Source organism: Crocodylus porosus, unplaced genomic scaffold (genome assembly GCF_001723895.1).
Source record: "Crocodylus porosus isolate Cpor-Errol unplaced genomic scaffold, CroPor_comp1, whole genome shotgun sequence".
Lineage (NCBI taxonomy): Eukaryota > Metazoa > Chordata > Crocodylia > Crocodylidae > Crocodylus > Crocodylus porosus.
In genome coordinates, this window is record NW_017728886.1 from 195,354,694 (window position 1) to 195,378,886 (window position 24,193).

The 24,193-nt window shown below is 44.1% G+C and overlaps 1 protein-coding gene across 3 annotated transcripts in view; it reads right to left on the reverse strand.

Annotated features, from left to right (window-relative positions):
- Positions 1–13,567: 13,567 nt before the first annotated feature.
- NOL4 (nucleolar protein 4) overlaps positions 13,568–24,193 on the reverse strand; it is a 281,954-nt gene continuing 271,328 nt past the window's right edge. For all 3 annotated transcript variants that reach the window (XM_019547639.1, XM_019547645.1, XM_019547653.1), the window contains one exon: positions 13,568–15,481. In XM_019547639.1, coding sequence (XP_019403184.1) covers positions 15,288–15,481 — 194 coding nt within the window. In that variant the 3' untranslated portion in view covers positions 13,568–15,287. The remainder of the gene's footprint in view (positions 15,482–24,193) is intronic.

Sequence of the window (24,193 nt, forward strand, 5' to 3'; positions counted from 1 at the left end):
CTGATGATACATGATAAAGTTGTCAAAATGACAACTCATGTTCATCTTGGAGTCCACTATGACTCCAAGATCCCTTTCCACTTCTGTGGTGCTGAGAGGGTCACTTCCCATAGTTTCATAGTAGCTAGGGTCAGGAGGGACCTGAACAGATCATCTAGCCTAACCCCCTGCCACAGGCAGGAATGAATGCTGGCGTCACAAGACCCGAGGCAGGTGATCATCCAACCTCCTCTTGAATTTGCCCAAGGTAGGAGCAAGGACCACTTCCCTGGGAAGTTGGTTCCAGATTTTGACCACCCTAACTATAAAATATTGCCTTCTGATCTCTAACCTAAATCTATTCTCCAACAGCTTATTACCATTGTTCCTCATCACCCCAGGTGGTGCTGGGGAGAAAAGGGCTCTACCTATTTGCTGATGATCTCCCCGATGAGTTCGTACACAGCCACCAGGTCCCCCCTCAGCCTCCTCTGGCTGAGGCTGAACAGGTTCAGGTCCCTCAGTCTCTCCTTGTAGGGCCTGTCCTGCTGCCCTTTCACCAAGTAGGTGGTCCTCCTCTGGACCCTCTCCAGGCTGGCCACATCCCCTTTGAAGTGCGGTGCCCAGTACTGGACGCAGTACTCCAACTGCGGCCTGACCAAAGTTGCATAGAGGTGGAATTTCACCTCTCTGAACTGGCTTGAGATGCACCTTCGGATGCATGGCAGGGTATGGGTGGCCTTGCTGGTTGCTGGCTGGCATTGGCGGCTCATATTCATCTTGGAGTCAATAGTGACTCCAAGATCCCTTTCTGCCTCTGTGCTTGCAAGAGGGGAACTCCCCAGCCTGTATGTAAGCTGTGGATTCCTTCTCCCAAGGTGTAGCACCCTGCATTTGTCTGCGTTGAACCCCATCCTATTCTCATCTGCCCACTTCTGTAGTCTGTCTAAATCTCGTTGTAGCCTCTCTCTCCCTTCAAGTGTGTCCACCTCACCCCACATCTTAGTTTCATCAGCAAACTTGGACAGTGTGCTTTCCACCTCCTTGTCCAAGTTGCTGATGAAGATGTTAAACAGTGTGGGCCCGAAGACTGAGCCCTGGGGTACCCCACTGCTCACATCTTGCCAGTTTGAGTACAACCCGTCCACCACTACTCTCTGGGTGTGCCCCATCAGCCAATTTTTTACCTATCAACAACCCGGAAGATAGGATGGCGTGCACTCTCAACACGTTTATGGCTGGTAGGATACAGGGAGACCTCTGTTTGGAGCACCTAAGGCAAATGATATGACTCTGGAAACCATGCTTTTGACACCCCTGCCCTTGGCTATTCTATAAAAGGATATGGTTGCCACTATATTTTGAGATAATCATAGAAAATTAGGGTTGGAAGGGACATGAGAAGATGATTTAGTGCAACTCCCAACTCAAAGAAGGACCATTCCAAATAGATCATTCTAGCTGAGGCTTTGTGTAGCCAGGTCTTAAAAATCTCCAAGGATGGAGATTCCACAATCTCTCCAGGTAACCTGTTCCAATGAAGTTTTTTCCTAATACTAGCCTAAACTTTTCTTGCTGCATCTTGAGACAATTGCTCTTTGTTCTATCATCTGCCACCACTGAGAACAGTCCAGCTGCATTCTCTTTGGAACCCCCCTTCAGGTAGTTGAAGGCTGCTATTAAATCCCCTCTCAGTCTTGTCTTTTCCAGACTAAATATGCCCAGTTTCCTCAGTATCTCCCCATAAATTTTGTGCACCAGACCTCTCTGCTGGACTCTCTCCAATTAGTCCAGAACCTTTCTGTAGTGAGGGTCCCAAAACTAGACAGTACTTCAGTTGTGGCCTCACCAGTGCCAGCTAGGGGGAAAGAATAATTTCCCTTGATCTGCTGGCAATAGTCCTGCTAAACAGGCCGGAATGCTGTTAGCTTTCTTCACAACAACAGCACACAGTTGGCTCACATGCAGTTTATTGTCAACTGCAACACCCAGGTCCTTTTCTGTAGAGCTGCTGCTTAGCTAGTCAGCCAGCCCCCGGCCTGTATCTGTGCATGGGATTGTTCTGTCCTAAGTGCAGGACTTTGCACTTGTCCTTATTGAACCTCATGAGATTTCTTTTGGTCCAATCTTCCAATTTGTTGAAGTCTCTCTGAATCCTAGCCCTGCCCTCTAGCAGACCTGCTACTCCCCACAGCTTGGTGTCCTCTGCAGACTTGCTGAGGGTGCACTCTATGCCATCCTCCAGGTCACTGATGAAGAGATTGAACAAAACTAGTCCCAGGACTGACCCCTGGGACAGTCCATTTGATACCAACTGCCAACTAGACATTGAGCCACCGATTACTACCCTTTCAGCCTGATGATCCAGCCAGTTTTCTAGCTACTTTACAGTACATTAATCTAACCCATATTTCCTTAGCTTGTTTGCAGGAATGTTATGGTAGACTATACCAAAAGCCTTGCTAAAATTAAGGTATATAATGCCCACTGCTCTTCCTATATCCACAGAGCCAGTCATCTCATCATGGTAGGCAATCTGGTTGGTCAGCCATCACTTGCCCTTGGTGAACCCATGCTGACTGTTCCTTAAGGGTTTAGAAATTAATTCCTTGAGTACTTGCTCCATGGTTTTTGCAGGGACTGAGCGGAGGCTGACCAGTCTGCAGTTCCCTGGATCCTTTCTCTTCCTTTTCTTAAAGATAGGTACTAGTTTTGCCCTTTTCCAATCATTTGGGACCTCTGCCAATCACCATGAGTTTTCAAAGACAATGGGCAGTGGTTCGACCAACTCCCTTAGCACCCTTGGGTGTTTTGCTGTTCAGCCCCACAGACTCGTACACATCCAGCTTTTCTAAATAGTCCCTAACCTGTTCAATCACCACTGAGGGTTGCTCACCTCCCCCTCAAACTGTGCTGCCCAGTGCAGTAGTCTGACAACTGACCTTGCATACAAAGACCAGATCTGGTCTGTGGGCCAGATTTGGCACTCAATGCTAGCCCAGTAGGAGCCCAAAGCAGTCCTGTGGGAACAGCCTGGTTGGAGGCTGGCCCCCATGCAGCTGCATTGGGTCTCAGCTGTCCCATTTCTACATGGCTGCATTCAATCCCAATCATGTATGGCTGGGCTAGGCCCCATCCAGCCCATTTCCACCTGGCCTCATTTGGCCTTAATTGGGTTATTCCTGCATGGTGGCATCAGTCCCTGGCTCAATTCAGTTGCAGGGGAATGGGACTCCAGCCAGGGCTGATTCAGCTGCTCAGGGCTTTGAAAACTGGCAGACTTGCCGGCTAGATTACATGGCTTCGTTGGCTGTAGCTGGCCCACAGGCCAGGAGTTGAGCACCCCTGCAGTACAACATTATGTGGGGAGCCATCAGGGATGAACCAATAGTGGGAACCTTCGCAGCAGCAAAGATCAGCAGTGGTTGAAAAGCCCTGAAGAACTGTCACGGAGGAGCAGCAATTACTGTTTCAGGTCAGAGTCTGGAAGACCAATAGCAGACATAAGCTGCCCATAGGCTCTCAGAGGTAATAGTATGTAACTTCCACCCCAGAACCTAGCAGAGTTTCTGGCATGAAGCCCAGTTACAGTAGCAAGCCCAACCCTGTTCTCTGCATGCAGGGAAGAAGAGGTGATGGCCTGTATTTTGTAACATTTAGTATGCACAACGCTATTATTTTTCATTTCTGTTTCCAGTCTAGGCAGAGAGGAGTGGTTATCCTCTTTCTAGCCCAGGATTGCTCCATTTCCAGGGCCTAATTTGTAAAGTGCTTGGACAGCCAAACCTCCCATCAAAGTTGACTGAGGCTCCTGCTACTCAGCACCAGTGAAAACCAGGCCCTTGTTTAGTCTGAATAATGCTGTGAGATTTACAGCATTATATTTACCTCTACAACTTCCTTTATTCCAAGGAAGCCCTGCTTTTTGTGAGATTGAAATGGCACATGGGTGACAAGATGCTGGCACTATGCACCAATTTGTCTGAGTGGCAATCACTGCAACTCAGTGGGCTCAGTGTACATTTTACTCTTCATTATCCTGTGCACAGTAGTTTAGTACCCAGTGACCGTACTCTACATTAACTAATCTGAACCTGGGAAGCAGTAAACATCATGGTTATCCTGGATCCATCCAAGGGATTACGATATTTGTCTCTAATACTAGGTGATTCTACTTCTGAACAAAGGAAAAATCTGCATTTGCTGTCAGCAGTAATAGGGCTTTTATCTCTGCTTTAGACTTCAGCCAACTCTCTGTGAAGCATCATGCACAAAGAACACCATACTGGCTTACCAACTGGGTTGTCACTGTGGGAGGAACTGTTACTACAGTCTGAGAGATGCACAATATAATTATATACACAACCCTGAGAAAGAAACAATTTTTTAGTTCTTAGGAATGTCAATACAATCTTGACTCTGCTTCTTCACATGGAAGCTGTGTTTGCTAAAATACAAATGCTGTGGTCTAGTGGGAGGGCATGGACACTTCATTAGAAACAGAATCCCAGTACCTTGAAATCCATGGGATTGCATTAGGACCCTGGTCTAGTTGGCATCCTCTTGATTTTGAATGTTTCTGTTGTTCAGTAACTCCTCCAGTAAGTAGCATCTCTTTCAGGTTGAGGGAGGCCTTAGTTGGGTTATTCCTTACCTGAGGTGGAATCTAACATTGATCTGTCATTCACAGTCTCACACAAGAGTAGTGATATACGAGCGTTGGACAAGATTTTGGCAGGTGAGGTGGGGAATGTTTCCCTAGTGTCGTGCACAGTTCAGATTGTTTAAGACAGTTAGGGACAAATCTACAAAGTTCTACAGGCAGGCCATTCCCATAGGAGTTAGAGACTTAAATATGCTTGTCAATGTGGTCTTCAGTAATTATAATAGCAGCAAAATGTGATAATCCCTGGTCTCCAGAACTTCTAACCTTGGACGCAGAAAAGACCTTTGACCAAGTGAACTGTGAATACATTCTATTTATCCTTAGTTTTGGGCCTATTCTTAGATTATGAGAGAAAACCATTCAGATTCAGATTTGAAAATTAACTCGTATTCGTTTAACTTGGTCAGAGGTACCAGGAACACTCATGCTCTTTCATATTTGTTTTGGTCCTAGAGTCTCTGGTGATACCTGTCCACTCTCACTCAACTATTTATGTTCATCAAGATTTGCCCATTAGAGTACTGTTTGATGCTGTACACCAGTGGTACTCAACCTCTGGCCCACAGGCAGAATCCAGCCTTCAGGGCCAGTCATCCATCCCATGGAGCTTCCCCCCGGGTCTGGACATTTACCAGTGGGGAAGCATTAGTAATATTAATCACCATGCCTTCTAGAGCCACAGCAAGTAACTCTAACACTGCTCGTCTGTCACCAAATTCCTACACCTATGGGGAGGCCTGTGTTCTGGAGGATGTGACCCCACGGGCTAGATCACCTCAGCCTACAAGGTTGCTCTGTGGCTGGATCTGGTGCGCAGGGTTGGGCCATGGCTGGATTCAATGTGCTAGATCCCTGTGGATTGACTCTGTGCACTAATCCCATGCTACATCAGGCCTGAGAACAGACCCTGCCTGCAGGATCCAGCCCCATGCCACTCATCTGACCCACATATCCAGAAGGCTGAGCACCTGCTGTATGCCAGTTATGTCCTATTCCCTAAATCTCAAATTCCATCTTCTAGTACTAACCCAAGATCTTGATCATTTGCAGGCTTTATTCCAGTGGAACTTGCATGAAGACTCAAAGTCCATTAAATATTCAGGGATGAAAATGCAGAAAAATCTAAAAAAAAAAATTGATAAAATTAATTTAGAATCTGTGCTCCTATAGACACCAGAAGATACCAATCAGTGATGAGTACTTTCTTTGAACCTTGGTGGGAAAATTAGCGCAGGTAAGATGAACATTTTTGAGTTGCCTACCTATCATCAGTAGCAAACACCATAAATACTACATAAGATGAAAGCTCTTTCTTTCTCCAGATACATGTGGGTAGGTGTACTCCTGCAAATACTGCAGGAATAATGTCTGGTTTCTCATGTGCGGAAAAAAATTGACACAAATTAAAATAATAGGATTACAGATTATAAATAAGGCTGGAAGGAGCCTCAGCATGTCATCTAGTCCAACCTCCTGCTCAAAGCTCCTGCCTGACTAAACTGTCCTAGTCAAATGTTTGTCTAACCTGTTCTTAAAAACTTCCATGGAAGGAGATTCCATCACCTCTACGTGAAGCCTGTTCTGATACATAACCACCTTCCTAGTAAGAAAGTGTTCCTAATATCCAACCTAAATTTCTTCTGTTGTACTTTGAGATCATTGCTCCTAGTCTTGTCTCCAGTGGCTACAGGGAAGAGTTTACTTCCATTCTCTTATAAGTACACTTCAGGTATTGGAAGACCATTATCAAATCCTCCATCAATCTTTTCTCCAGACTAAATAATCCTAGTTCTTTCAGCCTAACCTCCTAAGTCTCTTGACATCTTTATTGAAGTGCAGGGCCCAAAAGTGGACACAGTATTTCAGGTGGTCACAGCAATGCCAAATAGAGTGAAAGGAGCATTTTCTTTGTTTTACAGGTTAAATCCAGCCGGCCTGCTGTTAGTTTTTGGTTTGGGGCTGTTTTTTGACTCTTTCTCCTATTTATCATATTCATTCTAAATCCTAGCCTTACTTTCAGTCTACAATTTCACCCAACTTTGTATCATCAACCAATTTTCTAAGTGTGCTACTTAGTTCCATACTCCAAATCATTAATGAAGTTATTATGACCCCTGGGGAAGCTCATGCAACATCTCATCCCAACTGGAGCTACTATGCATTGAAGATACTTGACTATGAATTTAACTTCTCATCAGAAAACCATTCATGATTTCTGACAGTGGGCATGATCAGGAAGCACATGATTTTACAGGGAAGGAAATGGAAGCCAATTCACAGACTACAGCAATGGTATTCTAACATCTGACTTAGTAGGTCCCACTTACTTTGGCTGCTACTGAACTCAGCTACTTGAGTATAGATTCATAGATCCATATATGTTAGGGGCTGGAAGGGACCTCACAAAATCAGCAGGTCCAACCCTGCTGTGCTTGGGCAGGAAAGACTGCTGGGGTCACATGGTCCCAGCAAGGTGAGCGTCCAGATGTTTTTTGAAGATTTTCAGAATAGGTGCTTGCACCACCTCTAGGGGGAGTCTGTTCCAGACCCTGGACACTTGGAATCTAAATAAGTTTTTCTTTATGTCCAGCCTAAAGTGGTCCTCCAGCAATTTATGACTTATTTCTTGTCCTCCCCTGGGAGGCCTTGGTGAACAGATGTTCCCGCAGGTCCTAATGTGCACCCCTTATATATTTATAGGCTGCCACTAAGTTTCTTCTAAGTCTTCTCTTCTCCAGGCTGAACAGTCCCATGTTTCTCAGCCTCTTCTCATATGGCCTGTTTTCCAGACTTCTAATCATATGCATAGCCCTCCCTTGGACTTTTTCAAGCTTTTTCACATCCTTCCTGAAGTGTGATGCCCAGAACTGGATGCAGTACTCCAGCTGCAGGCTCAACAAAGCACAGTAGAGTGGGAGGATGACATCCTTAGTCTTGCTTGAGATGCATCAGTAGATGCATGCCAGTGTCTTATTTACTTTTCTGGCTACGGCATCACATTGGCAGCTCATGTTCATTCTATGGTCTGTCACGACCCCCAGGTCTCATTCAGTTGTGGTGCTAGTAAGTGTAGCACCGCAGAGCCTGTAAGTGTGTTGTGGATTATTTCTTCCCAGATGGAGCACTTCACATTTCTTGGTTTTGGTTCACATTTCACATCATCAGGTTTTGGTCCACCCACCTGAAGAAAAGAAAACTGCAGTACAGTTTTAGGAATGGCTATCTAAGGAACACCCATATCTGATCCAGATCTTTTTTTCCCCTCTTTTCTTATCCTGACTCTTTCCCATTTTGCATATCCCCTGCTTTTATGCTGCCTTTCCCTGCTTTTTCTGCATTTACTCCATGTAAAATACTGATTAATATATTGTAGTTTAATATTAACATTAAAATGTTTTGTGCTGAATGTTAAGCTAAACCTTACATATGCTGATTTTGCATGTATAATTTTTTTCTGTTATTTGATATTGAAAAGTAAAAATAAGCTTGGGGGGGGGTTGGTTTTTTTTACAAAAACCCAACAGAATGCAGCTCTACTTACTGAGTGGCCGAGAATTGCAACCAAAATTTGTATTTTCTAAGTATCAGATCCAGCAAGTGAACCAAAATAAAGCTGCCTGCTGGCTAGGCAGTTCTGTTCTGTTCTTCCATACATCAAATCCTACTCTGCTTTTTTATGGAAAATAAAAGGAAATAAGTAGGTCAGGACTACAGCCCTAAATTTCTCAGAAGTCTGTAATCATAAGTAATAAAATCAAATTAAAAAATGCTAATTGAAGCATTGTTGAGGTTGATGAACCAGAATTGACTTATCCCTATTTTCCTTCTGTGTTTCCACTCTGTTTTCCCCAGAACAATGATGAAGTGCTCTTGCTCCCAATTATACAAAAATGGCAGCATCTGAGAACTCATGAGTAACCCTGCAACAATAAACTGACAGCCATACACAATGGAGGAAAACAGCAATCGGTTCTAAGCTTCCAGGGGGATGTAACAAAAAACTTCGAGTAAAAATATTTTTTAAAACCTTGTAAGTATTTTGAAAAATGACTTCTTAATTAGCCAGTGTAATTCATATCACTGATGCATCTATGGTTTCTTTGGGGCATGAGGGAAAAATAGATTTACATGTAATTTGATATACTGGACCCTTCCTTGAACTTTCTAGCAACATAATTTTAATAAGATAAATAGAGTATAAGAAAAAAGGTGTACTTACAAGACAAACACATCAATTTACAATTATTAGAAAACTTTTCAAGTTTGTTTCCAAAAGTTCATTATTAGGGAAGGGAACAAAAAACAGTGGAATGCAAATATTCATGGAAAATAACTGAATTGTTGGCAGTTTTTAAACTCTTTATGCATAGATTTGGGGCCAATTCATAATTCCTTCTAGGTGTTTTTGTTTTGCTCCAGTGCTCTAAAAGGGCATTACAGATTCCTGGGAAGCTCAAGGCTTACACCATCCTTGTATCTTCCTCTAACCCTCAACTTTTGTTCTTGTCCAGTGACCAGTTTTCAGGGAACAAAGTATATCTTACAACTTACAACTATATCTTTTATTATATCTTACATCTACAACTTGCTATAGTAGCCTGTGGTCTACTGGATAGAATATACGACTGGAAGTCAGAATCTTTGGCTTTTATTCAGCCACCGTCTTGTTGGGTGACATTGGTTTTCTCCCCCCAGCATTAATTTTATCCATGGAGATTACAAGTTTATGGAACAGGGTTGTGGCTGACTATATTTGTTAAGGGCCCTGATCATGTTTGGCCCTCTACATAATATCATAACCTGCATAACAAATAATCACCGCCACCACCACAAGCAGGGCATTGTCTGAATTGTGCCATCATTCACCTTGCATTAGTGGCATTGTTTCATGTGGTTGGGTTTTTTATTATTATTTTGATTTGCTGAACGTGAAGATAGACCTTCTCTGGTAGCCTAACTCTTCTGTATCTTTAGAATATCAGATTGAAGTAGAAATAAGTTTCTCTTCATTGTGATTGCCAATCTGTTGAAGATGGGGATAGCAATGTCTCACCAAGTCTACAGATAGCCTAAAACATGTCAGTATCTTTAAGAAGAGGGATTTGTTCCTTCTTTTCAATGGAGCCCTAACAGTGGAGCCAAATGACAAAGTTTTGCTTAAGCTATGGTCAGAAATTTCACTGATCGTTGTAGAAAAAGCATCCTCCTTTGGGGTTAGAAGTGGAAGGGTGGCATTTGAGGTAGTGGGAACACCTGGGATTATGCACTCCAAACTTGTTTTCACAGTTTTTAGATGTGACCTTAGTCTTCTAGTTGTCACACACTTTCATAGTGATGAAGTAAGCTTACCCTACAAAATCTCATGCCTCTCTAAACCAGTTAGTCTATAAGGCTAGGGACAGAAATTACACATAAATTTGCATAGGTGATCAGAAACTGGTTCAAATCTGTAACACAACAGAAGTTCAATGTACAGTAACTGCTTTCAAAATGGCCCAAACCAGTTTAAGATAAACCTGGATGGATGCAGTATCAGATTAACTGATTTAGGTTAAATCAATTTATTAAACTTCTGTCCCAGATCCCCTCTAGTTTCAAGTTAACTCACAGGTCCCCAGCATCCCAGGATGCTTTGCATCTCCCCCACAAACCCTTTCTCATAGGGTGGGTGGGCTAGCCTTAGCTCAAGCTGTCTGCTCCAATGAAGCAAGGAGACATGCTCTAGCATCCCCTGGCTGCTGGCCTCAGCCACTGCAGGCATGTGGCTGCATTTCTGGAATCAAAAATTAATGTTTGTTCACTTGCTTATCAATTCAATACATGTAGCTCAGATTAACCTGTGAAGATTTAATTGATTCAGTCTCGGGCTTTTTAATTGTCTGTACTTAGCCTAAGAAAACCTGCTCTGCCTTCTGCCTGTCTTCAGGCTAACATGGCTAAGTTCCTCAGTTTCTGAGTACACAGCTACTGATGGATTCAGCCTTTGAATCTGGCAAATTGTAAGCAGAACAGACATTTCCTTACCTGATAATTGGTTTTCAGTGGTTCTGAAATCCAGTATATATAATGGGCAGTTCCTTTCCTCTGTTGACAGTCAGGCACCAAAACATGCAACAAATGTGACACCAAGTGACTTTGTTTTCAAGTACTCCATGTCCACTCTCCCTGTGGTGACTTCAAAAACTACAAATAAATCTTATTAGTCCCTAAACTGGTCCCTTTGCCCTCACATTGAGGAATAAGGTAGGTGTTTACAAGTGGCCATCTAAAGAAAAACAAATGGCTGGTAAGGAAAAAATAAGGGAAAAAGAGTGCTTGAATGATGCATTCCCAGTATGGATGATAAGTCTTATAAACCTACAGCCCTTTGAGGATAGGAATCAATATGAGAGGGATTTTACCACCTGGACTAAATTAGGTTGTGGCCTTAGGAAATCTAGTGAGTTGGGATAGATCCTCATCAGTTCCTCACTAGTAATAGTCAGAAGGGTATCAAGAATCAAAGGTTGGGCTTGCAGTCCCACCTGTGGGGAAAATCTAGTATATCTGGGAAGAACGTTTTTTTAGGCTGGGCCTAGTGGGACCAGTACCAGGCAGAGCCTCTAGCATATGTTTTGTAGTAAACCAATTATTTATTGAAACAAAAGCATGAAGATCAAACCCCTGATTTTTAAAGGATGCTGCTCTTATGAACCAGGGCTTGAATATGAACACTGGGGGAGAGGAGTGAAGAATGGGTCCTTGCTGGAATGGATCCGCACTGTCTAGAAGGAAGACAGCAGCTGAGAAAACCAGACTCTCCTCCACCACGCTGCAGTAATTTGGATTATTTGACACCCACTGCTCTGCGCTTTCATTAGAACCCCTCAGAGCTTTGGGAAGAAGGAATACATAAGGGCAGACAGTTTGGGTTATCTGGACAGGGTGGGGTCAGGATTCAAAAAGGCCCAGGCAAAAAAGGAATCAAGGTTCTGAATGATTCCTGTGCAGAATGACCCATCTCTTCCTTGCGGAGAGAGCTACTCAGCTAGTTAATCTGGAGGTTCTGGTTCATTAAGATGTGAAAGGCTTTCAGGGCAGAGATGTCTGAGAATTATGCAGGGCACAGCAAACCAAATCGTGGCAAGATACTTGGGTACCCAGTTTTCACATACAGAGTGGATTGAGAATTATGATTTTGTTAGAACTTCTGGTTAGACACCAGAAATTGTAATATAATCCTATAATATAATATATAATCTTATAAATATGATCCTCCTGGAAATGGGGAAGGCTAAACTGTAGCTGAGACTACAGTCATTCCATACTGCACTGTAAAATAATGAGTAAGCTTTTCTTCTTCTAAGTCACTGCTAGCGAGATTTAGTTCTGAGAGCATGGGCGATGTGTAGGGGTGCATGCAGGTGCATGTGCACCCCAGGAATGTGACTGTGCACCCCCTATGAAAAGGCCTGTGGGTGGTCACTGCTCGTCACCCCCCTCCTTGGCACTGACACTGCCAGTGGTGCCTGTGGGTGGTCAGTGATCACTGTTGGCCATCGCTGACATTGCTGGTGGCATCTGTCAGTGGTCACCAACCCCTGGTTGGCACTTGCCACCCCCCCGCTGCCAAAGTCTGCAGGAACTCTCCACTTACTGCTGCCACGCTCCCACTGCTGCCAGCACCGCTGTGCCCCCCACTCAGCCACTGGGGGCACATGGCATTCATGTCTGAGAGAAACATGCATCCTGCTGGAACACAACCTGGATGAGGCAGTTTTCAAGGTAAGGAATCATAAAGGTCCTTCCTGAGGGCCAGCCGTATCACTGAGTGAATATTTGGGGTCATGTGGGAGACGAGCTGCATCCCAGGTGGGGGACAAGTCTGGAGGCTTCTGAGAATGGTGGTGAAAGGACTTCCTTGGGGAGTTTCTACAGTGAAGGAGAACAGCTTAAGCTCTTCACTCTTATACAGAGGCCTTAAAAGCTCAACTGAGCTGTGTGATAGTCTCAGGATATTCTTCTTCCCCTCAAAAAACAAGTGTATGGGGGCTGGTACTGAAGTCAATGTCTTGCCTCCTCTTCCTCATTTGCCTTTGGCCTCCTATCCAGATCTAGGAGGTATTTATCAAAGGAGTTTCAAAGCACAATGAGGCCACCACTCACATGTTGTTCATTGTTGTGGGCAAGCAGCTAGTTTGGTAGACTTTGGAGTTTACTAGCTAGACAACGCAGGTGCACCAGTCCTGCGAAAGAGGACTAAAGAAACCTTACAGTCTTGGGATCATTATGCCCTTTTTTTAACTGCTCACTTCCATGGCTTTTGTAACCAAGGACTAGAGATGACACCTTAGCTAGAAGCATCTGCTACCAGCCTAATTTAGAGGCAGAAAGAGACAGAAGAGCCTGAAGACATTGCCTAAAAATGGAAGGGGCTTGGCATCAAGCCTTTAGCTTTTCACTGACCCTTCAATGCCTGACTGACACTAGAGGGAAAGACCAGCACATGATCTCTATTAGGGAGTGAGCTACAGAGCTCTCTTGTCGACAGTAGTGAGAATATGGTTATTTACACTATGGGAAAATACATCTATTAAATGATGGGCAGCAACTAACTTACAATGTTCACACACTGATATACAAGTGCCATTAAGATACATTCAATGCATTTTAAGAATAAATTTTACCAGTTAATGTTGTTGCCTAAAGCCAAGTTTAAATCAGAAATGTTAGTGTCATGATTTATGTACCACCTGTTTCTGCCCTCATTGAAGAAATTCTTCATTAAAACAAAGCTCTAGCACCCTCTTGGATTTGCTTAATAATTTTGAGAAATGACTGCAGAACCTGTACGAACAGCAGTGGAAGTCCATTTTTCCTGTTTAAAGAAAACAGTGTTCATAACTCACTAAGCAGTTTAAATGTTAGAACGTTTCACAATCATGTATTTAAACACAGAAATCTGTTTATTTACCCAAACAAAACAGAGGAAATGATTCCAGCCCTCAGTTTTTGAATTTTCATTTAAATTTGTGAACAACAGTCCACAGAGTAGAGATGTTTGTGTATCTATGTACCTGCAAAATACTCATATTTCATAGGCTTTTTCACATTAATATTCACCAACAGTATCACAAAAGTTCTTTTTCTTTTACATAACTGTAAGCAACAGTAATTCTAGAAACACTAGAGAAAAAAAAGCATAGCAATGTCCACAGTTACAAGAAAAAGTGCACATTACTCAGTCACAATCACAGTCATTACTTGGAAAACTATATGTAACAAGTAGATATAAAATATCACCGATGCCTTAAACTCATTGTCAAAAACTGAATTACATGAAATAAGGCAAATTTAGGAATGCACAAGGAACTTGTTATTCAACAAAAGCTAAACAACAGAACAGACAGTACAGTAAGCAAGAACTAAAGTACTTTTCTCTATATACTTAAAAATAAGCTTGCCTTAGTGCACAAAGAAAACGCCATTAATGTGTAATCAACATTATAAAATAAGAAATAGAGGGGGGATGGGGGAGTGGAGAAGGGGGAAAGAGTTTAATTAAAGTTGCAGCTGCATCCATTTACAGTTTTTACCGTAGTTAGGCGTGGGAATTATACAAATCATAACAGAATTGTCAATGGCCTTTTTCTGTATGTATTTTCTTTAAATAAGGAAAAAAATAAATACACACAGGAGTGCAAATTTTCAGATTGTCACTTGCAACCTCTTCACATTCAATCATCTGCATCCAATCACTACTAGAGGGACTTATACAAGACAGCAGCAGCGATTGTGGAGTTAAATGAGCTAGCTGTAAGAAATCAATTTTTTCTCAGTTATATGTCTTTTAAAAAAATCCTTAACCCTTTATTAATTTCCTAATAAAGCTGCAATATATTACAGGATGGAGTTGAGAATGGCATGAATGCATGAAATGCATGCTTCTTTTGGAAGGCATTCCAAAGATGAGAATTTACAGTACACAGGGGAAGGGTTATCCAGCATTGAGTTACTTCTTGTAGAAAGAATATGAAGGTGGAGACAAGGGCACAGTCAGGGGTTCCAGAGAGGAAAAGGGGGACTTACAATAGCTCCTCAAAACATTTGTAGGACCAGTGAAAAAGTTTACCAAAGTAAAAATGAAAAATTCTGAATGAAAACAAAAGTTTTTGTTTTGTTTTTTATAAAAATTACATTTTTTTAAAATACAAGATCCTTTTAATTGCAATTCTGTCCTATAGTAACAGGACATTTGGCAATGTTTTGCCATATACTGCAGCTTTAAGTCCAATGAGTCAGTAGCACATTCCACTAATATTGCACGTGGATCTTGAACCAATATTTGCCATCACAGCATCTTCTGTTTCCTCCACTTGTCAGAATGAGTTAACAATCTATAGCCACTTTTTCAATATTTATGCTGACACACTAAAACAAAAAGCAGTATGCTGGACACATTAAAGTACCTCAGAAATATCAGAGGTCGAAGTTCACTTGAAGAACCTTAACACATCACTTTATGGATCAAGAACAGTGTGGCATTATGGTAATTAACTCTCCTAAAAGACTGTGCAGTAACTGAAGTGTCTGCTCTGGGAAATCAAAATGTCATTAGTGGAAACTCCAAGATAAGACCAGACCAGTGTGAACATCACATGACTCAGTTCTGCTGCAAAATAAGGTTTTCCAGTTCATCTGCAGAACGCAATAAAAATGCCGCTGATTCTCGATACCCTGCCACAAGCTGCCGCACTGCATTTATTTCAGTTGGACTCAGCTGGGGTCTCGAGCTTGTACTACTGGAGGATCCAGAGCTGGTTGCCAACTGCCTCTTCATACTGAGATCTGTTGGACCTGGTGATACAAAATGCAAAAAAGTGGAAGCATAAGGTTCTGCTGCCAGGGAATTTTTACTAAGAAATATTTGTAAATGGAGTTCAAGAGCTTCAGATATAGCTCACAGCTGAAAGTTAGTAAATGGTGAGAAGCACTGTAGATCAGCACCTATTTTTCACTTTTTGATTTCCCAGGTAGGAAATGAAACCATTCACTTTTATATGAAACAAGCTTAATTCTCTCTTTCTGCTCTGCTTTTGTAATCCAGGGAGGTTTGCAGACTAGCACTATTGGAAAGTCTGCTTCACATGCTCCTCCAGCAGCATAAGTCACCAAGAACCACCTCTCCCATAGGAGACTTGGAGCTCCATATAGAGTTGTGAAAAGGAACCAATCGCCCACAGCCTGTACCATTAAGACAACTCTTACTTCCAGCTTTGGAATGGCCAGCATGAACATATAAAGCATACAGAGGGCCTATCCCTCCTATTTAAGGAAGTTTATAGCGGTGTAACTACATGGACTTTAAGAGAGCTTCTCTTGAATGTACAGGGTAGATATTAAGAGAATTAAGCCTGTGAATCTACCTCACTGTCACTATGTTACTGTAGCAGGCTCACTTTTCAGACCTTGGGTTGAGTCCCAAGCTTGAGAGCCTGCTGTTTTGATTGGTGGAGCCCATCCACCAATCAGGAGGCAGCAGGAGAAACAAAGCCATGCCCCTTTCCTGGGACGGGGGCCGAACAGCTCCCCCAGACCTGATTGAAGACTGTAAACTGTCAGGTCTGGAAGACTTCAGGGGCAGAGCCCTGGAGCCTATAAAAGGAGCTGCGTGCCCAGCACAGGGGTGCAGATGCAGCGAGGGACTCGAGAAGAGCGGAGCCAAGAAAAGCTGGGGAGCTCTCCCGCAGCAGGCAACAGGCCCGAGGCTCCCGAAGCTGCCACTGGAGAAACAGCCTTGGGAGCGGTACGAGACTACTCAGGCTGCTGCTGATGCACAGGGACGGTTCACGGAGACCTGGCCCTGGGAGCAGTGTGAGACTGCTCGGGCCCATCACAGTGTGCAGTTTGGTGCACAGAGCCCAGGCTTTCAGAGCTGCAAGCAGTGGCTCAAGCCTGCAACCCCAGCAGGGCCAGTGGGCCACGGTGCGTGGGGCAGCGCACAGGGCAAAGGCCTTAGGGCTGCGGTGAGGCGGCTCAGGCTCCATCTCCCAGCAAGCGGCCAGGTCCCACGGTGCGCAGAGCGGCACCTGGGCCCGAGCCTTGGGAGCCAGGGAGCAGTGGAGGCTGCTTGGGCTAGCCACCTGGTGTGAGGATGGCCAGCCAGAGCCAAGGGCCTGGCCTGTGCTAAAAGAGCCCTCGGTGCTGAGCCAGGCCACAGGGAAATAGTAGTGCTGCAGCATGAGGCCCAGGAGCCAGCGGCAGTGATGCAGCAGCTGGGAGGACCTGAGCCCTCTCGGTGTCCACAGGGGATTACAGGGTGAGGAGAAGCCCAGCAGCACAGGAGGAGCCTGGAGAGGCGCTTCGGCAGAGGAGACTCCATCAAGCTGCACCCTGACCACTGCCACTTGGGGGGCCATGAGTCATTGGGCCATCGGGTCCCACAGGGGAAAGATGTTTGGGGTGGGCAAACCCAGAGAAGGGGCTGGGTGAGCAGCATCCTCACCTAGTCAAGGCCCTAAGGGAAGGGGTCTCTGGTGCTTCCTGGACACTCCCCCAGGGGACCTCATTGGAAAGAGGACTATCTCTTGCCATGGGTCAGGGACTATATTAAGGAATAGGTGTTATTAAGATTGTTCATATTTGCATCTTATATTTTGTAATTGAAAGGTTGTATTGTGATGTTGTAAATAGTATTATTTAGGGTCTGACCTTGGTTAGTGTTCACTGTGTAAATATATATATGATATTTAGTTTTATGTTTATGTATGTTATAACTCAATAAACTGTACATAGCTAAGAACTTTGGGCTTGGGCTAAATCTATAGATGAAAGAGTGACCTGCTTGAAATGCTGGCATCCCTCTCACAGCACCCCCTCCTGCCTACCCATCCCATTCAATTGAGAATAGGGCACACCCTTGGGTGTACCCGGGTTACATTACAGTGCAATGACTACATCATGACGAAGCTCAAAAGGAGAATGCTAAGAAAGAAGCACAGTCCACTGAAGAACAGTGCACAAATCATAGTCAGCTCAACTGAATGGCTGTAAGAAGCCATTAAAGACTTCTATATTTATTAAGCCAGTGCTGAAAAAGTGACTGTCAACATATTGAGGGCACTGTGCTCCAGATGAACCTACTTTAATGTTTATGTTCTTTCCTTGACTTTCATTTATGTCATAGCCAAAAACACACAAAATATATGGCAGAATAAATCTTTTTCCAAGAGAAGGATGAAGGACTTTTCTCCTCTGTAATCCAGATGTTAAAATAGCCAAATAGGATATTCAATTTATTTACTCCGAAGTACAAAACTGCTGTGATGTTCTCCTCAGCTTTTCCTTGTTCTAATTCAACCCGTGCACTAAAGCATCCCTCTAAACAAAAGGCCAGATGCCCAACTAGTGTAAATCAGTCTAGCTTCTTTCCAGTCAGTGGAGCCACACATTGATTTACATGAGCTGAGGTTCTGACTCAGGATCTCTAAATGGGCTGATTAACTCCCATAGGGAGCATCGTTCAACTCTGCTGAATACATTTTTCTATACTCCTGCAGGAAATTGAAAGAAAAAGTCTATGCAGATGCAAGTTATACACTAATTAAAATAAACTGCACTCTGCATATACAAGGAATCATCAAGACTCGATCAGAATTTGTCTTCTTCTGATAAACCAATATGTATGGTAAACTGAATGCTAGCACACAAAAGATGTGAAAGCTCACACCCTGACAGTGTGCTACTCTTCTGGAACCTTTTTGATTAATTAGGACTCATCCGGTATAGAGGCACCCCTGAGTCAAAGAAGAAGAGGTGTTGTTTAAAACAGTGGGATGTGCGGCAGGTTTAGAATCTGTCATGCAGATTTTGGGAGGGCTGGTGGTCCAGGTACATCCTAAAAAGTGTTGCATGCAATCTGGAAGGGCTTTAAAGGCACAAACATGACATCCTCCTCTCTGCTCTTTTGCCTTTATTTTAAATGTTGTGCTACCTTATGATGAGTAAAGCATGCCTTCCTTGATGTTTTCATCATTTCTTCTTAAAGGCAAGGTTCAGCCCTTATCTCATTCACTGTATCAATGGGGCCACTGAGGCACACAGAGTCAGATCCAAATTATTCCTGCAGCTAGTGTCACTTAGATACAGTGCCCACAGTTTAGGCACTTGGCCCCAGGAGGGTGACCCAAATCGACAGGTTTAGGCACTCAGAATCCTTCTGCAGGCATGGAAGAGTGTGCTGCCTCCAAAGGGTGACCTGGAGCATATAGGTGCTGGGCAGCGAGGAGGAGAACATCAGGATAGCAAGCAAGAGAGACCCCGGCTATGTTGCTGGTGGTCCCTCAAAGTCGAGGATGATGTCTGTCAGGCTTGATGGGTCCTCAGGTGACTGAGGAGCCCAATTCTGGATACACACATTCTTCTGCAATGGGGGCAGTTGTTGAGCAGGGGAGTGAAATTTGCAGCCCCAGGTTTGTGTCCTTATCCTTATCCTGCTGGATGTGGTTTCCCAGGCTGGAGAAATAGGACAGCCTATTTTTGGGGCATCTTTTCTAGCCCCCTCCCCATCAGGGTGAGCAGAGGGTATCCTAAAAAGGGCTGCTCAGCATGAATGCAGCTGCTGAAGGGCATCCCTGTCTCAACACAGGTGCCCGATGACCATCATGCATCTGCTGCCTGTGTGCAGACTCTTGGCTGGGGGCCTCCAGGTATCACAGCCCTGCCTGTTGCCAATCCTCCATTGCTACAGGGCTTTTTTTGACCTGACAGAAGCCTGCATGTGCCATGTTTAGCATGGGGACTCCGGTGTGCAGTCAGGTCCATGCAATCTTGGTGGGTGGTGGCTGGGTTCAGTGGCATGGCAAACCATGATGACTGGAGCCAGTTTTCCATTGCAGCTTTCTTCTGACTTCCCAGCTGTTGGGGCCACAACCTCCCTCCACCTGCTCCACCGTTGAGGACTTCTTGGATCGGTCTTTGTCTGGAACCTCCCCATCAACCTTACTGCCATGGGTGGCCCTACAGCATCACTCTCAGGATCACTGGCAAATGCAAGCATCTCCACAAGGTGATGATCCTCAGAGAGGCCTGGTCCTGTAATCTTGTGAAGAGGGGCATTCCTTGAGAGGAGGGGGAAACTGCTTGGCTTCAGCTCCCTGTTCCAAAAAGTGTTTATGCATTTCATATTAGATGGTTATTGGTTAGGGAAAAAAGAAAAAAAGATCAGGCGCTCCTCCTTACCACAGTGGAATGATACGGGTTCAAGTCCCCGAGGAAAAGGAAGGACTGAACCTTCTCACATGTGAATGTTGTAACTACTGAGAACAAGTGAAAGGGGCTGCGACTAGCACCACCACCACCACCACCACCACCAGTTCCTCCTGTGGTAGGGTTGTTTTATGTAAGTGTAAACCCCATCTGTGAATTCCTATCAGGTTCAGACATGAGAGAGGTGCTTAGCCATTTGGCAGTGTCAGAATGTAAGCAGTTCTGAACACACCCAGCAGCAGACATTTAGGCATGTAGGCGACTGCACTGGCATAAGCACATGTGCCTGGGGACTTCAGGCTTTTAGGAGCTAAATTTTGGAATTAGATGCTTAAAATGGCAGTTCTTTTCTGGGTCCAGCCCATAATGATTTAATATCACTGAAACCTTCTGTGGCCAGGAGAGGTACTGCACTGTGCAGAGGACTGTACAAGCACAAACACATGCATGACCCCTACCCTAAAAAGTTTGTACTGAGACGACTCACTGAGGAAGGACAGTAGGAAAGATGGCATCAAGTATGCATTTGTAGGTATTGCATTTTGGGGGACTGTAGCTCAATGAAGTGCCAGCTGGCTCTGTCAGCTGTCAGCCTAACTGCTAGTTATGGAACTTGTTTCTTATATCTATTTAGTCAAAAAGCTGAATGGGAGAGTTGTGGCCTAATAAATCAAACCAGGGAGGATGTCTCATGTGAGAAGCAGCATGGAGGGAGACACAGTGCCATTTGTATGAGAAAGTGACAAGAACAAACAAGGCTGGCAGCACCGGCAATGAGCTGGAATAGCTCCTGTGATAGGAGCTGGGAATGGATTTCAGGAGGGGCAGATTTCCAAACATGTTTTGATGGTGCAGTTTCTTCTGTTTGGGCTAACAAAACCCTGCCCACTATTGGTACTCCTCCACCCCAATGATGTGGTTTGATATACAGCAGCCAGTTTGTGTGTTTCTAAATGTTAGGCATGCCTACTTTATAAATGTAATGACTCGTATGTTGCTTCATTGGTCACACTTGTTTCTTTATGAAATAAAGAAGAAAGTTATCATACTCCCTTCGCTGCAGATTTTTTTTCTATCTAGTTAGTCCCGTTCTCTATTGAACACTTACTACAGCACAAATTCTTAAGCAGCTGAAAGTGCTAGCACAGATATTCCATCTTATATTATTTATGAGACCCTCTGGGTATCATTTCTCTGTCCATCAGACAGACCAACTGATGAACATTTTAAACTAGCAAGTACTCTGAATTTTGCGCATCAGTTCAATTACATAAACCTCACTCCCTTTGTAAAGTTAAAATGGTTGTTGCTTTAACCAAAATCATTCAAAATATACAAACCTGAGGAGTCCTCTCTTCAAGGCTAGAGACAATCATTTATCAGGTGAGACAATCAATTATCAGACACTAAATACAGTGTTAGATAAATGGGTTTGCTGTAAATTGCAAGATTTGAAGTGAGCTAATTATTGCCTCATACACTCCTTGTGTCAATTATTTAATAGTCCAGAATGTGGGTAAGATGTGTGATATGGCAGTTTATTTCACCAGTGGCGCTAAAACACTGATAGCTCATGAATGGCAAAGCCATATGTGAACTATTTCAGCAAAAATCCCTTCAGAATTGTTTACTACCAGTGGTAACAACCAATTTGATAGTTAATAGTCCGCTGGAAGCAAATAATGCTCTAATAAATGTATCAGTGACCCTCAAATTGGTCGTTACTATTGTAGACATTAATTTATAACAGCAGTAGATCATTAAAAAAAAGATTGAAGTATGTTTAAGCATCTGTGTTAAGATCTAAAATTATTCCCCCATCTACCCCACCGAACAATTAACCAACATTTTTTGTCAATCAAGATGCAAAAAGCAATGGCACTTAGGTATAACAAAAGACATGTTCCTTATGAATAGGGTGAATGCCCATACCTTGAAATCTATTCTGTGTAGCATTTTTACTGTGTAATTTTTATTGAAATACTTTTCCTCTTTGAGTACCTCTACAAGTGGTTAAATTATATTCAGATTGTTCTGTATTCTACTCCAATAAAATTAAATCAAAAACAAATATTAAAGTCTGTTATTTTGTTTCCAAATCAGCCACATTTTTATTGTATGTAAGATTTATTATTATAATTTTACATCTACTATACTTCTCTTTCCTCTTCCCTCTGCTCACAGGCAGATGTATGTGAAGCTACTGTTCTAAGTCCTGGGACATTTCAGATCCCTAATACAAGGGACTAATGAAATGTACATGCTTTAGCTCTCCCCTTCTCTCTACCCATATGCTTTTCTTCTTCACTACTACTACTTTTTTACTCACTGGGAAGCAAAAAATTCAGCTACTTTAGCTGGTAGAAATCAGCTTTGTGGCCTGAGGACAGACATGGTAGAACAGAAAGATGCCTATAGCTATCTGGCATCACATATTTTCAAATGACACTCCCTTGGGGACAGAACTGTTAACTGATGTCTGCCAGTATCTGTTCCTTCCCCTACAGAAAGTAATGTGGAAGGTTCATGCACCCCCTCCTTTGATTACATGTCTGATTCGTGCACCCCCACCACAAAGCACATGACCTCATGTCAGAAAGTCTAAGTATACACATTCATAAAGCTGGAGCGGGTATGGATTCAATTTTTGCAGGTTAGTCTAACCTGCATAGATTGAACTGATTTGCAAGTGAACAGACTTCACTTTTGATTCTGGAAATGCAGCCACATGCCTGCAGTGGCTCAGGCTAGAAGCCAGGGGGTGTTAGAGTAAGCCCTTCCTTTCCTTCAGCAGCGGATGCAAGGAAGCTGAGCTGGGGGAGGAGGGCATGGACAGGCCCTGGCATGCTGCTGAATATGACTGGGGAGAGGTTTAAGCCCCCACCCTGTCCAACAGAGACCCCATCCGGGGTGTGCTTGGAGGGGGAGGGGGAAGCAGCCCTTTCTAAGTTTGTCCCAGATGCGGGAGGGCATGGCCAGACACCAGCCAGGGCAGTGCCTCAGGTGAAGGGGGCTGGGTGGGAGGGGAATTAAACTCCCCTGTCTCCCCTCTCTCCCACCGGCACAGGGACCCCAGTCAGGGTCTGCCTGGCTTTCTCCTCCACTGATGTGGGAGGGGGGCATGGCCAGAGCTGGCCTAGGTAGCAGCCTTGGGCAATGCCTGGGCCAACTCTGGCCATGCCATCTACCACGCAAGGGGGAAAGCCAGGCAGACCCTGGCAGGGGTCCTTGTGCCAGTGGGAGAGAGGGGAGACAGCGGAGTTTAATCACCCTCCCCCCCCAAGCCTACTGGCCCATGCCCCCCACCCCCTCAACTCCAGCAGGGAAGTCTGGCAGGGGCTGCTCCACCCTTACCAGGCAGACTGGGCTGTGCCAGCCGGGTTTCCCACCCCCACCCCCTTGTCAGGCAGCCTTCTCTGCTCTGGCTAGGGAGCAGAGGGGCAAAGCCATCCCTGCTTTGCCTAAGCACACGGCTCAGCCCAGCTCAGGGCTGCAAGGCATGCTGGGATGCTGATTTCACTTGTACTAGGAAGGGGTCTTGCACAGAAATGCCATAACTGGTTTGACCTAAATCAGTTAAGTCTGACACTACATTTAACCAGGTTTATCTTAAATCAGTTTTGGTCATTTTGAAACTGGTTAATGTGCCCTGAACTTATATTATGTTACAGGTTTAAACCAGTTTCTGATCACTTAAATTGTTTTGTGTGTAACTTCTGTCATTAGTCAAACAGCTCGGGATTTATTTATTAAGCATATGTTGTTTCAGCATATTGTTTCAGCCATCTTGTGATGTCATTACAGTGTGAAGAGCCTGAAGGGCACCAGGTAGCACAGCAAATGGACACAAGTCAACAATGTAGGACATAGTTTGAACTTGCCCACAAAGAAGGGCATTTGTCGTCATTGCGGAGGCCCTACTGGTATAGGTTTGAGGCACAGTGACCCTGTCTAGTTTGAAAATGGTTGAGAAGTGCCCAATAATGGCATGGCCAGTTAAATCCTGGCTGACTGAGTGTAGGGTCAGAGATGATGTGGTGATCAATTGGTGCTTGTGCTGACCATTCTTTGTGCCATTGAGTAAGTAAGGAAAAGTCAAAGGATTTTGAAAGGGTGGACTATGTTGGATGTTGTGAGGGAAGCCAAGTTACTGGTGGGTGAAATATGTCCCAGTGCACTGACAGCTCCAGAGAAATACTGCTATGAATCCCTCCTTCTTTTAGTATAGCTACACCTAACAAAGCAAATATAGCTGCAGCGCTTGCAGATAATTCCTAATGGCTACTTCCAGCTCCAGTGAGC